General features: G+C 36.1%; 2 protein-coding genes across 4 annotated transcripts in view; one reads left to right on the top strand and one right to left on the bottom strand.

Moving 5' to 3' along the window:
• The window catches only part of LOC118749015 (zinc finger protein 583-like), a 180,913-nt gene that overhangs the window by 143,133 nt on the left and 22,039 nt on the right, over nucleotides 1-15,741 (top strand). The window lies entirely within an intron of this gene.
• On the bottom strand, nucleotides 9,554-13,643 carry LOC118749020 (zinc finger protein 69-like). The gene is made up of 2 exons (XM_036483821.1): nucleotides 12,689-13,643; nucleotides 9,554-9,656 (listed from the first exon to the last, which is right to left on the bottom strand). Exons 1-2 carry the CDS (start codon nucleotides 13,467-13,469, stop codon nucleotides 9,634-9,636), a joined length of 804 nt encoding a protein of 267 aa, XP_036339714.1. The 5' UTR covers nucleotides 13,470-13,643; the 3' UTR covers nucleotides 9,554-9,633.

The following is a 15,741-nucleotide window of genomic DNA, read 5'->3' as shown; positions in this document are numbered from 1 at the left end:
CACAAGTTTTTAAATTTTTTTCAGAGTGCAGTTGATTTAAGGAGTGCGCTGGGTATGCAGTTACAGTTGCATGGCTATACTCAATCGCATTCTGGGCAACGTGAGCAACCCATGTGCAAGATGCGGTAACCAATCCGAGTGGAGCCTTGGGTCACGGCAGAAAAAGAGGGAGCTTCGGTGGAGCCACTCCGACTTTTTCGGTTTAAGGGCTCACTGAAGTCTGCAGCGTCTGTTCACAAGTAGGTGCGGCTGCAGCATGTGTCTGCTTGGAGTAAGCGGCTCGCTATATAAACGTGTATTTGGTAGCGAAACCACCCCGTCCCAGCAATGGGTTGTGCGCTGGGTTTGGGACCACTTCCAGTGAAGAAGCAAGGTAAAGCCTCGGATGATACCCGTCCTTATGATGACGACCACGGCAAACGTTTAAAGGACTAAAGGACTACGATTTGAGGGCATACAATCCGCATCAAAGCTAGATCTCTTCTATGCGCGCTTGGACTGCACGTACGAGCGCTACCCCCGTCATGATATCAAAATCGTGCTTGGCGACTTCAATGCCAGGGTGGGCAAGAAACGGATCTTTGGAACCACCATCGGAAAATTCAGCCTCCATGACGAAACGTCCGACAACGGATTGAGGCTGATCGACTTCGCCGGGGCTCGAAACATGGTAGTATGCAGTACTATGTTCAAGCATAAAAAGATCCACCAAGCAACGTGGCTGTCTCCGGATCGAAAAACGAGAAACCAAATCGATCATGTTGTGATACACGGAAGGCACGCTTCCAGTGTTTTAGACGTACGCACACTCCGAGGCCCAAAAACATCGACTCGGACCACTACCTTATTGAAGCCAAGACACGCACCCGCACAGTGCCCCCTAAGTGGGCAAAAATCGAAAAATTTGTTATCTGCAATGTGAGCTTGTTTGGTATTTTTGTAAAGACAATTTATCCACTAAAAAGAATTAAACAGACATTTCCCTATAAAATTTATTTATATGCCGCCACTAAAGTCGACAAATTTTATACTAAGAATTTTAATAAGAGCATAGCCATGCGTAAGCTCTTCACAGAAAAAACTGTCAAAAATATATTCTTTGAAATAAAATGTTGGTTTGACGTTTCTTGTTTCCATATAGATAGTAGAGAATTAAGGGAATTAAAAATTTGGAATAAAATTAAACACAGGATGTCCCTGCGGTGTTCCAAAAAAACATTTTTTTAAACTAAATTTCAAAAAATGCTAAATTTTAATGGAATGAATAAAGAATATATGTAAAAATTGGTTATTTTTTGGTTGTTGTTATTTCCGATCGGTTTCTATATATTTAATAAATTTCCTAGATAGGCTAGTCCGATCTGATTATCTTTAGTGCAAATAAAACAAGTTTATTTCACTATTTTAGCCCAACGTATCGCTAATGCTAATAAGTTTAGCGAAACGTTGGGCTGTAATAGTGGAATAAACTTGTTTTATTTGCACTACAGATAATCAGATCGGACTAGCCTATCTAGGAAATTTATTAAATAGGTTATTTTTTTTTATTATTATATTTTATTAAATAGTACGGGCTTTTAGCTTTCAAAAGAAGAAATAAAAACCTGCTAATTTTTTTGCAGTAATGCGTTTTTCGCTAATGCATATAATAATTTTTTCATTTTTTGTCAGTGCCTTGAGATCTGCACTATTCGTTCCATTTTCAAAAATGAAGTGTCAGATTAAAAAACTTGACCTGTGGACAATAGAAGGTTTATTTTTTTTATAGAAATGCCACCTGTTAAAAAATCAGATAAACATTTTTTTATAAGTTAAATGAATTACTAAGAGATGGGTATCAAACGAAATGTGTGTTAGCTCCATGTAGAGAGTTGCCCCCTGTTTAAAAAATCAAATTCCACTTGAATTAAAGGAATTAGGTAATTGAAATAGATAGGTATCACCATAAGGGTGTCAGACGAAAAAGGTTTGAGAAGGTTTTAGCTTAAAAATATTACGAAAAGGGTTGCCACCTGTTTGTAAAGTCGAATTTGGTTAAACTAAATTAATAATTACGTCAAACCATAGGAGTACGCCAGCGTATTTGTTGTTTTATTACAAATACATACATTGTCAATCAGTGATTGGTTCGGATTACATTCGTTTTAAATTACTGGACTCTTGCATTAGCTCAGTAATGTTTTTACTCTCCACTTATTTCTTGCTAAATATGTCAAATTTTTTTCATTTGTCTGATACTCGTATTGATATACATAGTTCAGTTACCTTATTCCCTTAATTAAAGTGAATTTTATTTTTTAAACATGTGGCAACCCTTCTACGTGTCATTAGAGGTAAAGTATTTTCAAAACTAGTTCAATTGATACCCATATTGTAATATCTAATTCATTTAACTTATTAAATAATTTTAATAAAATTTGTAACAGCTGGCAACCGTTTTCAATAATAAAAACCTTCATTGCACATCTACAGGCCAAGCACTGCCATTTGACACCTCACAGGAAGAATGCCCGAAAATTTTACCAGAGAGTTAGGCGACTTACGGAAGGTTTCAAGACCAGGGCGTACTCATGTAAGAACAACAATGGCGACCTAGTAACCAATGTTCAGAGGGTACTTAAATTATGGAGGGAACACTTTTCCGCCCTACCGAATGGTAGCAGCATGGAAAGTTGTGGAGATAGGGTTGCCAGATTTTTTATGCGCGAAATCAGTACTTTAGACTTTTTCATGCTAAAAAAATCAGTACTTTTCAGTACATTTTTATTCAAAGCAAACTTATTAATGTAAGTAACAGAAAATAATTTAAAACGCCTTAGTTCTTGTTTTTAACAACATTTTGGTATATAAATAAAATATAGTTCATAAAAAATAAAAGTGTTATTCATTTTAACATGAGTGTACACATCAATGTACACAGGAGCCAATAAATTATTTTGTATTTGTGACTTTTTGAATAGCAATAATGAGATCATTCCCATTTTCTGGGTTTAAATAGTCAAGGAATTCTATACATTTCATTTTAAAATTACTTTTAAAATGAAGTTCACTTTCAAAAATTTTAATTAGAAGCCGGTTTCTCTCTTTGCGCCAGGAAACGAACTTTATCTTAAGATCCTCTCATACTGTGAAAAAGTACCACTTTTTAAGGAGTTCATCTATATTTCCGCATGGCTTAAATAATTTTTCAACTACGCAAAAACTGTGAAAGACTAAGAATTCGCTAAAAAGAGTATTTAACTCTGTGTTTTGTATGCAAAACTCTTTTACAATGTCAGTAAATTGAGAAAAAGGAGTTGCAAGTTATAGGGAAAAGCCATTCGAATATTGAAATTTATTTTTATTAAACTGAAAGTTATTTTCGAGATAACTAACAACACACGACAAAAATTTAAGCCTTCTTTTTAAATAATTTCTGCTCCATCATATTATCGCAACTGGTACGTAACGACCCGGCGATATGCCCATAAAACGATTGATCTTTTTGTTGTATTAATTTCTTGGACATATCTAACATTATCTAAAACATGTCAACTATAGTTAAATTTTATTCTTCTTATTTTTTACAGTACAGTTTAAGGAAGTACCAACGTTATGTAAAAACCTTAAGAAAATACTAAAGTATATTGTTTGAATCGAAAATTCAGTACAAATCAGTACAAATTTTGACAAATCAGGACATTAGCGTACTGATTGAAGAAGTTAATAAAATCAGTACAAGAGTTGAAAAATCAGTACTGTACTGATAAAATCTGGTCTGGCAACCATATGTGGAGAAGAACCCGAGCCCGCAGTCGATGATGACGGAGTCGACGTTCCACCGCCTGATTATGACGAGGTACGAATAGCAATAACGCGGCTGAAAAACAATAAAGTTGCTGGAGCTAACAGCCTGCCAGCTGAGCTATTCAAGTACGGCGGCGAGGAGTTGATAAGGTGCATACATCAACTCTTGTGCAGAATATGGTCAGATGAACGCATGCCCGACGACTGGAATTAAAGTGTGCTCTGCCCAATCCACAAGAAAGGCGACCTCGCCATTCGCGCCAATTACCGCGGGATCAGCCTTCTAAGCATAGGTTAAAGGCCTTATCGAGTGTATTATGTGAAAAACTGAAGCCCACCGTCAATGAACTGATTGGGCCTTATTAGTAGGAAAAGACCCGCGAGAAAGGGATCCACACTCACCACCTATTTGTCGATTTTAAAGCCGCTTTCGACAGCACTAAAAGGAGTTGCCTATACGCTGCTATGTCTGGATTTGGCATCCCCTCAAACTCATACGGCAGTGTAAAATGACGTTGAGCAATACCACCAGCTCCATCAGAATTGGGAAACACCTATCCGAGCCGTTCGGCACCAAACGGGGTTTCAGACAGGGCGACTCTCTTTCATGTGACTTCTTTAATCTGATGTTGAAGAAGATAATAAGAGCTGCAGAACTGAACCAGCATACACACCCATAATAATGTCAGCATGGAAATCCAACGCAGAATCTTGCCAACAAGTACTACTTTGGACTGAGTAGTCCTTTCTCGACGTACGAAAACCACGTTCTGTAAGTCACTCATCATGCCTGTGCTGATGTACGGCGCGGAGGCATGGACAATGACAACATCCGATGAGGCGGCTCTTGGAGTATTCGAGAGAAAGATTTTGCGGAAGAGTTACGGGCCTTTACGCGTTGGCGACTGCGAGTACCGCAGACGATGGAACGGTGAGCTGTATGAGCTTTACAACGACATGGACATAATGCAACGAATTAAAATACAGAGGCTCTGCTGGCTTGGCTATGTCGTTCGAATGGACACCGACGCTCCAGCTCTGAAAGTATTCAACTCGGAAACCGCTGGTGGTAGCAGAGGAAGAGGGAGGCCTTCGAACAGACAATTGTCTATTTTAATATCTGGCATTTCTTCAGATAATAGCTCAAAACGCCACTGATTTCTGCATTTCTTCTAATCGAGATTTATATTGCAGGAAAAAGTCATTCAAAATAAGAGCTTTTTTCGATACGAAAAATGGAAACTCCTTCTTCAATTGATCGTTGGAATGGCATTTCCCCCATTTTGATTTTCCTATTCCTTAAATAAAATTGCGAAAATTGAGAATTTTTTGCCCATTTTTCGGTTTTTCGGAATTTACTTGAAATTTTGAGTGTTTGTAAAAGCACACAGCACTTATTTTTTGTGTGCCGGTGCAACCAACCACAAACCATCCAACCAACAAAACCCAAACCAACAAAATAGTCTGGGAGCCAGCGACATATTTTTGTGAATAATATTAATATATATGTCTCGTATGATGTCGCTATGGAGCGTAGTAACGTTCCGCAGCGCCATTGTGGGTGGGTTGGGCTACAGCAGCCTCCCACGCAAACAAAAAAATAAAAAATTTAATTATTTCAGTTTTGCTAGAAATGATATGAATGATAGAGTGTATAGTAAAGAGTAAGAAAACGATGTTCAACTGGATGTATGTGGGTGTGTTATACTTCCGCTGCCCAGGTGAATATAAAAAAAAAAAAATATAAAAAAAATTATGATTTTAGTTCGCACGAAAATTGGTCAGGTGATAGTTGGTATGCTACTTAAATCAAATCAAACATTCAGCTGGCTGTATGTGGGTGGAAAAACTGTGGCAGCTGGGGTAGTGAAGGTGTAACGCAATACGCAGGTTAATACGTCAAGTGAACGCCTTTCCGTCCGCACACAGTCAGATAAACGTTTTTTTTTTGTTTTTGTTTTATAGTGATATGTGAACTATCATATAAACAATTTTCATCTGAACTTAAAGAATGTATCTAAAGTTAGACGTATTTACTCATGCAACCACCAACTGGCATCGATATATTAGTCCCCTTTCAGACTACCTCCGTACCGTCAATTCGTTTCAAGTTTTCTTGTCTCGTTTGATCTTTTCGTTGCTTCCCATTTAAGAACCAAGGACTTGAATTCAATTAAAGTTGACGCGTGTGGAAGCAAATAGAAAACACAAAAGAGAATTCGAAAAAAATTGCTTTCAAGACTTGACGTGTCTGAAAGGGGACTTAGGTTAGCATAGTAACTTCTCCAGTAAAAGATTGAGAAGAGAAAACTAGCAGAAAAAGTTATTGAACACAAAACTTGCAAGTGAACAGTGGTTGCACTGTTTTGACATTCTGCTGTAAACATTTTACTATTTATAAATCAGTTTTAAACTCTTTGCCTTACACACAAGCACTTAAACAGTCCACCACATCATTAATATTTTGATTTCCACTAATTTTACTTTTGATTACGCTTAAACAATTCAACAAATGGCAGCTTTTGACATTCATTCTTCTTCTTTTTCTTCTAGTAATTTCTGCTAGTAAAAATTTCAAGAATTTGCAGCTCTCCCGTGTTATTACGCCCTCGATTCAGGGCTCTGCTGCAATTTTTTTTTTGGTTATTATACACTTTTCCAGTAAAAATTCGCAGGTTCCAGTACAAATTAGTACTGACTTTTTGTTACTATACAAACCTATTATTATTCTTGTCTATATTGCTCATATTGGCGAGCATTATGACTAAAATATCAGTGTCGGAACACCGAATGGTAACGTTAGTATCACTTTGTAATTTACAAATGTGGTAAATAATCTTAGTGTCTGCCTCTTCGTGACTAGGATAAGTCGGATTATTTCACCATCTCTGACTATATACGTATGGCAAGCGTCAGCGTTTACATAAATAGTTTTATTATTTATATCCGGCACCATGTAATCCTCTCCCCAATGGTCAACAAATAACCTAACAATAGTTTCTTTGAAGTTGACATTTTTCATCTCGCCTGTGAAGTCGGTCGGTCGTACTTGCTCAGACCCACTGATGCTAAAATTGGACAGTTGCATTCCTCTGATTTTGTGTTCAGTGTCTTTGATTGACGGAAACATATATCGACCAAAAGTGATGCTGAGATGATGAGATATCCGAAAGCGATTCTGATAGCGATTCGGATGACGACGCTTCAAGCTCGTCAGCAGATCAAAGCGAGGAAGAAACCTAAATTTATTTATGTATATATGTTATGTACAATATTAGGTACGTCAAATAAAAATTTTCATTGATATACTTCTTCATTTATTATAATGAACGTCACTTGTACGAAAGTTGCATGAGTAAATACGTGTAACTTTAGATACATTCTTTCAGTTCAGGTGAAAATTGGTTATATGATAGTTCACATATCACTTTAAACAAAAAAAAAAAACAACGCTCATCTGACTGTAATATGGGCGGAAAGACGTTCAGTTGGCGTATTAAAGTTACGCGTGCCCTGAGAGCGCCGCTCTTATACCTGCTTTCTGTGTTACACTTTCACTGCCTCAGCTGAACGTTTTTCCACCCACATACAGCCAGCTGAACGTTTGAGTTGATTTAAGTATCATATCCCCTATCACCTGACCAATTTTCATGCGAACTAAAATCATAAATGTTTTTTTACAGCCAGCTGAACATCGTTTTCTTACTCTTTACTATACACTCTATCATTCATATCATTTCTAGCAAAACTGAAATAATAAAATTAAATATTTTTTATTGTTTGCGTGGGAGGCTGCTGTAGCCCGCAGCGGAACGTTACTAGGCTTTATAGAAGCATTATACGATGCATTGAAATGAATATGAGCAAAACTAAAATTGGTCGCAAAAATCTGTCGCTGGCTCCCGGACTAAAAGTATCGCTATGGTCGTAGAGTGGTGCTTACATTTAGTCTACACGCACGACTAGTAAGGTTATAATGGATAGTAAGTGCCAGGGTTGTTGCGAATATTCGCATTCGCAACCGCGGAGCTTCCGCATTAATTTTGACATTCGCAATATTCAATGCGGATCTTTTGCGATTGCGAATATTGGAGGGACCGAAAATAACAGTTATTTTTTTAAGAGTTGAACTTGGCCAAATATTGAAACATATTTAAATAAAATATGTTAGTTAATTACCATAGAACAAACTTTGGGTCAGGTATATGAATTTCTTTAGTATTAAATTATAAAAAAATATAAGTAGAGGTGGTAACCTTCGTTCGTTATTTCTGTTTAAAAGCTGTTTCAGTCCTCTTTCATAAGATACCAAAACTGTTTAATTTAGATAAGTGTTTTGTGTTTGTTTATTATACGGAAGGGACTTTTATTTCAGAATAAAAAATATTTGGCCAAGCTTAAGTCGTAAAAATAACGTGTTATTTTCGGTCCCTGGAATATTGTGCAAGTGCACTGATAAAACACGGAAGAAAGGATTACAAATTAATTACAAAAACTAAAATCGAAAAACACTGATGACGTTACAGGTTCTCCAAATTTAGAAAGAGCCAAAGGAATATGAATGAAGAATTCTTTGGAAAACAAAAACGCAGTCTGTCCCATAAGGTTCGAAAACGACCGGAAAAAATTAAAATCCAATTTTTCCAAAAAATAACAACCTAATTTAACGCTTATTCTTGATCGGAAAAATAAAAAACGATTTTTTAAAATGCAAAAAATAAAAATCTTAATATTCAACGGATATTTTCGGTCCCTGCTTAAATTTCAATGTCTAATGTTGTATGAAAAAAGGATCAATCTTCGAAATAAAATTAAATTGCAACTTCATGATAAGAAAGATATTACATATTGTATGTATAAATTTTACTTATAAAACAAAGCACAAATAAATAAAAAGTTTATTCATAATTAGCAATCTTCGAAGATAATGCTGTTCCATGCGATTTTATATGTCCACATAGTCCAGCGGATTGGGCAAAACGCTTTCCACAAATCTTGCAAACAAATTTCTTTTCTGCATCATGAATGTCTTTGTGTTGACGAAGTTGTTTCCGAGTTGTAAATCCTTTATTGCAAACGCTGCATATTTTGTCCCGCACCTTCAAATGAGTGGCCTTGTGTTCCCTAAACATACTTCTATTATAAAAGGCCTTTGGACAAATTGTACACTTGTGAATTTTGCGTTCCTCATGTCGTAGCAAATGTTCTTTAAAATCGTATAGCATTTTGAAACTCTTGCCGCAAACATCGCAAACATACGGTCTTTCGCCAGTGTGGATAAGCATATGGGCTTTTAACTCAGTTGTGGTTGCAATAGGCCTGTTGCACACCTCACAGGTGTACTTGTAGTCTTGTGCATGCCTCCGCAAATGTACCGTTAAATTAGCTGACTCCTGAAATCCATGTCCACAAACAATACATTTATATGGTAGCGACCCGTCATGGGATGCTAAATGTATTTTGTACTGGGTTTGACTAGGGAGTAAATTTCCACAAACTGAGCATTCAAAAGGATTAACATCGACCTCAGCAAACGCCAAGTGCTCATAATATGGGCATGTTGGTTTATAAATACTTTTGCTTTGTTTACATTCTATTTTTTGATTCTTTTCGTATGAACATATTTTGCGTAGTCGAGAAATTTCCTTTTCCAGATCAGGTTTAGTTAAGTTTATATCAAACTTTTTATTAAATTCCTGAAGTATATTCTCCAAGGCTTCACGACGCCTGTTAGTGAATCTGTATGCTATCTCATTTTCATTCCAGAGGCATGGATGTGTTTCGTACCTTTTGGCCAAATCAATAAATTGTTCATCGCTTAACAAGATCTCTGGTCTTGAGAGCTTTTTAGTCTTCCGATGCACTCGTGCCTGTTAAAATTTAAATAGCTATCAGAAATATACGTAAATGGAAACAATAAAGATTGATTTATATGGTACAAATCCATAAGAATTTTTCATCAAAAGAATCTCAAACCACGCCACATGGGAAGAAATGGGTAATTTTACATATTTGAAGCAAACTTTCCGTTTAAAACGATAGAAGCAACTGATATTTTAGTGAAGTTTTTGAAAAGTATTATGCGATGGACCTGTGCAATAACGACACAATTCAAAAATCAAGAAATAAAAACTGTTATTACTGTTAAGTGGTCTCTAATCCTTGTCGAATCGATTTCTAATTTTTAGTACTTACTTTAGCAATCCTTACTGCTTACTTTAGTTACTTTAGTAAGAGATGGAAATGGATTAGGCAAGGATAAGAGACAACAGTCACTTAACTGTAGTAACAGTTTTTATTTTTTGAATTTGAAGTGTGTCGTTATTGCAGACGACCATTTATATATGTATATGTATATCGGGCCCTAACCGCCAAAATAACGTAAGCGAAATTTTTTTTCAAAATTTTCTTTTGATGCAGAAATGTATCTAGATGCTCTAGGAATAGTTCTGCATCTAAAAGAAAATTTTGAAAAAAATGTCGCTTACGTTATTTTGGCGGTTAGGGCTCGATATGGTTTTCTAAAATTTGTTTGGTTTGGTTTATTTTGTAAGTTTCAAGTGCATTTTTTTTTGTAAAGTTCGAATAATTAAAGGAAAATTTCAACTGGAAAACAAAACTATAAGTGAGAACCTATGCCCCAATTTAAAAAGTGACTTTTTAACATTTGTTTTCAAAAAAAAAAACTGACTTATTTGTATAACCTCAAACATTTTCTAATTTATTTCCATTTATGATTTTATGTAAGCTTTTAAAATTTTGTTAACTTTCGGAAAACAAATTGGATAAATTAAGATGTAATGAGTTGACATTATTTTACTTAAGGCGCCGTTTTCAAGAAAACCCGTTTTTTCTGGGCTATCGTGCTATTACACAAGGCGAGTTGTTTGAAGTTTGGCTGATTGGATGTTCGAAAAAAAAAAACTTTTTCGCTTGATGCTGCAGATATTTGCGAAAGTTCCATGAAAATCTTTTTGCAATTATTTATCAAAGAAAGACGAAAATTATGGAAAACAATTTGGAAAAGATGCTAAAATATTTAGATCTGAAAACATAGCGTTTCTTTCTGATGAAGTTCTTTTCGAAATCAAAAAGCCAACTGTGTCGACCAGCAGTCGGATTCTAATTTTCGCTATCGCTAAAATGCTAAAATACGAAAGTTAACATTTTTCTAAATTTTTTTTCCTCCCTTTCACTAAAAATAGCTTAGCATAAATTTTTTGGTGATAAATAGTCCATTTTAATGGTGATAAATAGTTAAAATGGAAGCGTGTGATAGCAAAAAAATACCAGCCTCAATTTGGATTACATTTCATCTCCTGTAGCGTAGCCATGGCTATGTTACAAAGACACTTGCGCCGATTCGTAAAGACCATTGATGAGCAGCCTTCGCAAAAAGGCAAATCCTTGAGAGAATTTACGGATTGAAATTTCGAAATTTTTGACTCAAAGTGAATAGAACTTTGAACATTCTTTTCACAAATTATTTTCAAAAACATTCGTATTCTTTTCAGGAAGTTACCTGCGATTTTTGGTAAATGTGTCACAAAGCAGCATTTGCATTCTGAATATAAATAATATCGATGGAGAATTAGGGAATACTGAAACCTCAAGTGAAAATGAAGTGTTTTATGAAGACTAACTGCTTTGGGAATCTCTCCTCAAGGCATGTCTGCGAGACATGTAGTAAATATTTTTCTTTTTTCAATTTAGGAATTTCGACAATGCCATAATTAAGCGCTAGACCTATTTTATTATGTAGCTCATGTAAGCTCATTTGAGTATGGTAACAAAATAACTTGTGTCAAAACCAAGCTAATTGGACAATGTTTTTGGGTACTACTTAAACACATATACTCATCATTTGAACATACAAAAGGGCAGAAAGCTCTGTTTTACGAAAGCCAAGTCATGTTTTCACAATTTATTTACTGCCTTTACACTTTTTTTATAACGCTTGCCATTTTTTTACATTAAAATAATGCATTATTTTAGCTGCTATTAATTTCGCACAGAAAAAGTAATTATTTGACCTAACGTGCAATCCACGAAATAACCTGAATAAAAAAACAAACCACTAAACTGTACTTACATAAATTTTTTGTTGTTTTTCTTCTATATTTGCAAGTATATTTATTAATATTTTAGTGCTTAGCTACGAGCTTACAATTGCTTTTTTCTTGCCTATTTTCTTCGTACATATAGCCAAAAATATATAGATCTCAATTTCAAACTTTTTAATCAGAATTAAAAGAAATTCGAAGCTGCAGTTTCATAGCTAATTCAATTTTAGTATAATAAAGTGTAAGTTTGAAATGTCTAGGCATTAAATGGCAAAACTGACAAAGTCGAGCATTCAAAAACAATCCTGTCATTACGTTAAAAAAAGTCATTTAGTTCATTTCCACATGGCATTTTTTAAATGGCATACATATTTTTTCATATCAATGCCTAGTGAAAATTCGGCATAAGTCAATTTTCATTCTGAACCGAATTTTTTGAGCGGTTTTCGGGTCGGATCAAATCCAGCTTGCAGCCATTGTTTAAATTCTTTCTTGTTTCTCGTAAGCACTGACTTTTTATTAACATGGCAATGTCCTAGGGGCACGTCAAGCGTCAAATAAGCGTCTATAAGTATGCAGTTGCGGAAGTGAGAAGCAATCCAAAAATAAGTGAAAAGCTGGAAATTCGCCTGCTGTATTTGTTTCAAGGTACGAGTAACTTATTTCCAACTACCTTTTCAATTGGTCAGTTGTTGAGACTGTCTACTTTTCTCCGACATGAAAAAAAACCTAATAATTTATGTACATAGAAACATATGTAGGTTTGTATGTATTTGATAGGAAAAAAAGTTTTTAAGTAAAGCACGAAAAAAATTTATAAAATTATTCAAAATTAGTACTCAAAGCGGATAACGATGTTCCATGCGATTTTACATGTCCACTTAGTCCTGCGGCTTGTGAGAAACGTTTCCCACAAATCTTGCATACGTATTTTCTTTCTGCATCATGAATGTGTTCGTGTTGACGAAGTTGTTTCTGAGTCGTAAATCCTTTATTGCATACATTGCATATTTTGTTTCGCACCTTCACATGAACGGCGGCCATATGGTCTTTTAGCTTACCTCTGTTATAAAAAGCCTTTGGACAAATTGAACACTTGTGAATACGGCGTTGTTCGTGTCGAAGCAAATGCTCTTTAAATTCGTTAAGCAATCGAGAACTCTTGCCGCAAATATCACAAACATACGGTTTTTCGCCAGTGTGGGTAAGCATATGGCATTTTAACTCACTTGTGGTTGCAATAGGCCTGCTGCACACCTCACAGCTGTAGTTATAGTCTTGTGCGTGCCTACGTAAATGTACCGTAAAATTATTTAACAGCAGAAAACCATGTCCACAAACAATACATTTATATGGTAGTGACCCATCATGGGATGCGACATGTTTTTTGTACTGGCTTTGACTAGGAAGTAAATTTCCACAAACCGGACATTCAAAAGGACGAACATCGATCTCAGCAAATGCCAAGTGCTCATAAAAGCGGCATGTTGGTTCATAAATACTTTTGTTTTGCTTACATTCTATTTTCTGATTCTTTTCGTAAGAGCATATTTTGCGCAGTCGAGTTATTTCCTTCTCCAAATCATGATTAGTTAAGTTTAATTCAAATTTTGCATTCATCTCGTGAAGTATATTCTCCAGTGCTTCTCGACGCCTATTAGGGAATCTATATGTTATCTCATTTTCATTCCAGAGGCATGGATGTGTCTTGTATATCTTAGCGAATTCAATAAATTGGGCATCACAAAGCAGGTTTTGTGGTTTTGAGGATATTTTATTGTTGTGGTCCACTGCTTCCTGTTAATATTTAAATAAATGGAAAAAATAATTCTTAATTTACATACATGGTATAAATCCGTATTTTTTTTTAATACTATAGGAAGCACAAACTTAGGTCCACTGGAAAGATATGATTCACTAGCACACTTTTTGCATGATATTAATTAGAGTCCGACGGATTGTTCGACTTTGGCTTCGGTTTGCCGATTAATCGGTAATATTTTCATATTCGGCTCAATGCTCGGCTTCGGGGAAAATACTACCGAAGGTTATGTCGAAGCTGAACACTTTTCTCGATTTTTTTAACATGTATTATAATTTAAAGGCTCTGTTTAAAAAAAATTTGTATTGCAACTTTTTCTTAAAATCAGCTGTCAGATGAGAACTTCAGAATTTGAAATTGTGATGAAGGAATATACATATACAAGATTTGTTAGAGGTTGTCTTTGGGCCACCGTTTTGGACCGCTGTCACCACTGCCGCCCCAAGGCCGAGATCGCTACCAAAGACCGCCCGCCAGCATTACAGAGGACCGTTATTCGTACTCGCTGTCATCCGGGGCCGCCGCTACCATCGTCGTCACCACTAGGGCCCGGACAGCCGCTCCCATCACCGGAGCTGCTACCACTACTTCCGCGCCAGGCCGAAGCTCCCTAGAGTTATTTCAAGCAGTTGCTGAAAATTATCCTTCTGCTCCACTCACCAGCGGTCACAGAACAAACTCACTTGGCGAGAACGCAAACAAATTATTGAATTTAAGTTACAACATCAGGGCGGCCACGGTGGCTGACTGGTCCGAGTGTATTTCTGCAACGATAAAGCTTCTGATAAAATCCATTTGGCCTTCGGAAGCGGCGTAAGAATGTAGGACGCTTCATTTGTGTTACAACATCAAGACGCGCACCACAAATTAGGGAAGCTCGGCCAAACAGTTAGAAAAAGTGTAAGCGCCAAAATATTATTATTATATTATTAAAGTTCATATGTATAAAAAACATATTTGCTACATAAGAATGACTTTGCATACAAACTGAACTGTGAGCACAACTATTGTAAGAAAATGTGAATTTTTTGTTAATATACAAGAGATAAACATATGTAATTTGGATTTTATGTACACTTAGGCACTTCGCACATTAACCGGCTAGTCCCAGTAGTGCAATCTTTCCGGCATACTAAAATATTAAGCTTTTATGCCGAAGCGCCCAACATTGTAAGGCGCTTGCCGTTTTGAAATCATAATTTCTTTACTTTTTTTGTGTTGGAAATAAAAACATATTTGCCATTTCAATAGGTAATATTGAAAGTTAATGATTTTGTGCAAAAACTCGTGCCAATTGTATTAAACCATAAGCGGTTATGCAATATTTTATATCGGAAATATTCCACTTCCGCGAATATTTTACTGAGAAAGAACGGCCAGAAAATGTGTATTGTGTGCACGGTTGCCGTTTTGGCCGAAATGTACCATTTTTGGTACATATTTTCCATGAAGATATTCCCAATGTAATAACAACATGTAACATAAGCATATTGAATCCAGGACTATAATATCAGAACAAAGAAGCGTTAGGCATGAGATCCTGGAAAAGCAATAAAGTATATAAAAAGTATAAGCTACTCATCATCGTGGTGGGCTACAATGAAGACAATATTGCCTCTAGATTGCAGGGAGACTTTAAACTGACTGAGAAATCAATCTCCGTAATTTCTATCACAAGAGGCGAAGCATTTAGGGGTCAACTTAAAGTCTCTTCTCATAGCTGTTAACAACTAGGCTGTCAGAGGCACTGACGTTTTGGGCATTCAATACAGTGACAAAACCGATTATTACGTACTTAGTAAGCACCGTCCAGGAGGCCAAAAGTCAAGCACCGATCTGTCTGTGTAGCCATTATAGGAGCCATGCGCACCTGCCCTACGAAAGCATTCTAATCGTCACATACCATACAAATTGACAATGAGGCTTGCTGAAGCGATTTGTGTCGCAACAATTTGGTGAGCATAAGAAGCCGGACCTTCAAGGGCTCTTGATAGTTTTAAACCAATCTGTGAGGATCCCTCGTTAAACTCAAAGACAAAATGTTACCGAAAGTATCCTTCCAGTAGCCCT

This window comes from Rhagoletis pomonella, unplaced genomic scaffold (assembly GCF_013731165.1).
Source record: "Rhagoletis pomonella isolate Grant_MI unplaced genomic scaffold, Rhpom_1.0 Rhpom_scaffold_00013, whole genome shotgun sequence".
Lineage (NCBI taxonomy): Eukaryota > Metazoa > Arthropoda > Insecta > Diptera > Tephritidae > Rhagoletis > Rhagoletis pomonella.
Note: the sequence above shows the minus strand (reverse complement) of the source record. Positions and strands in the feature narration are given on the sequence as shown.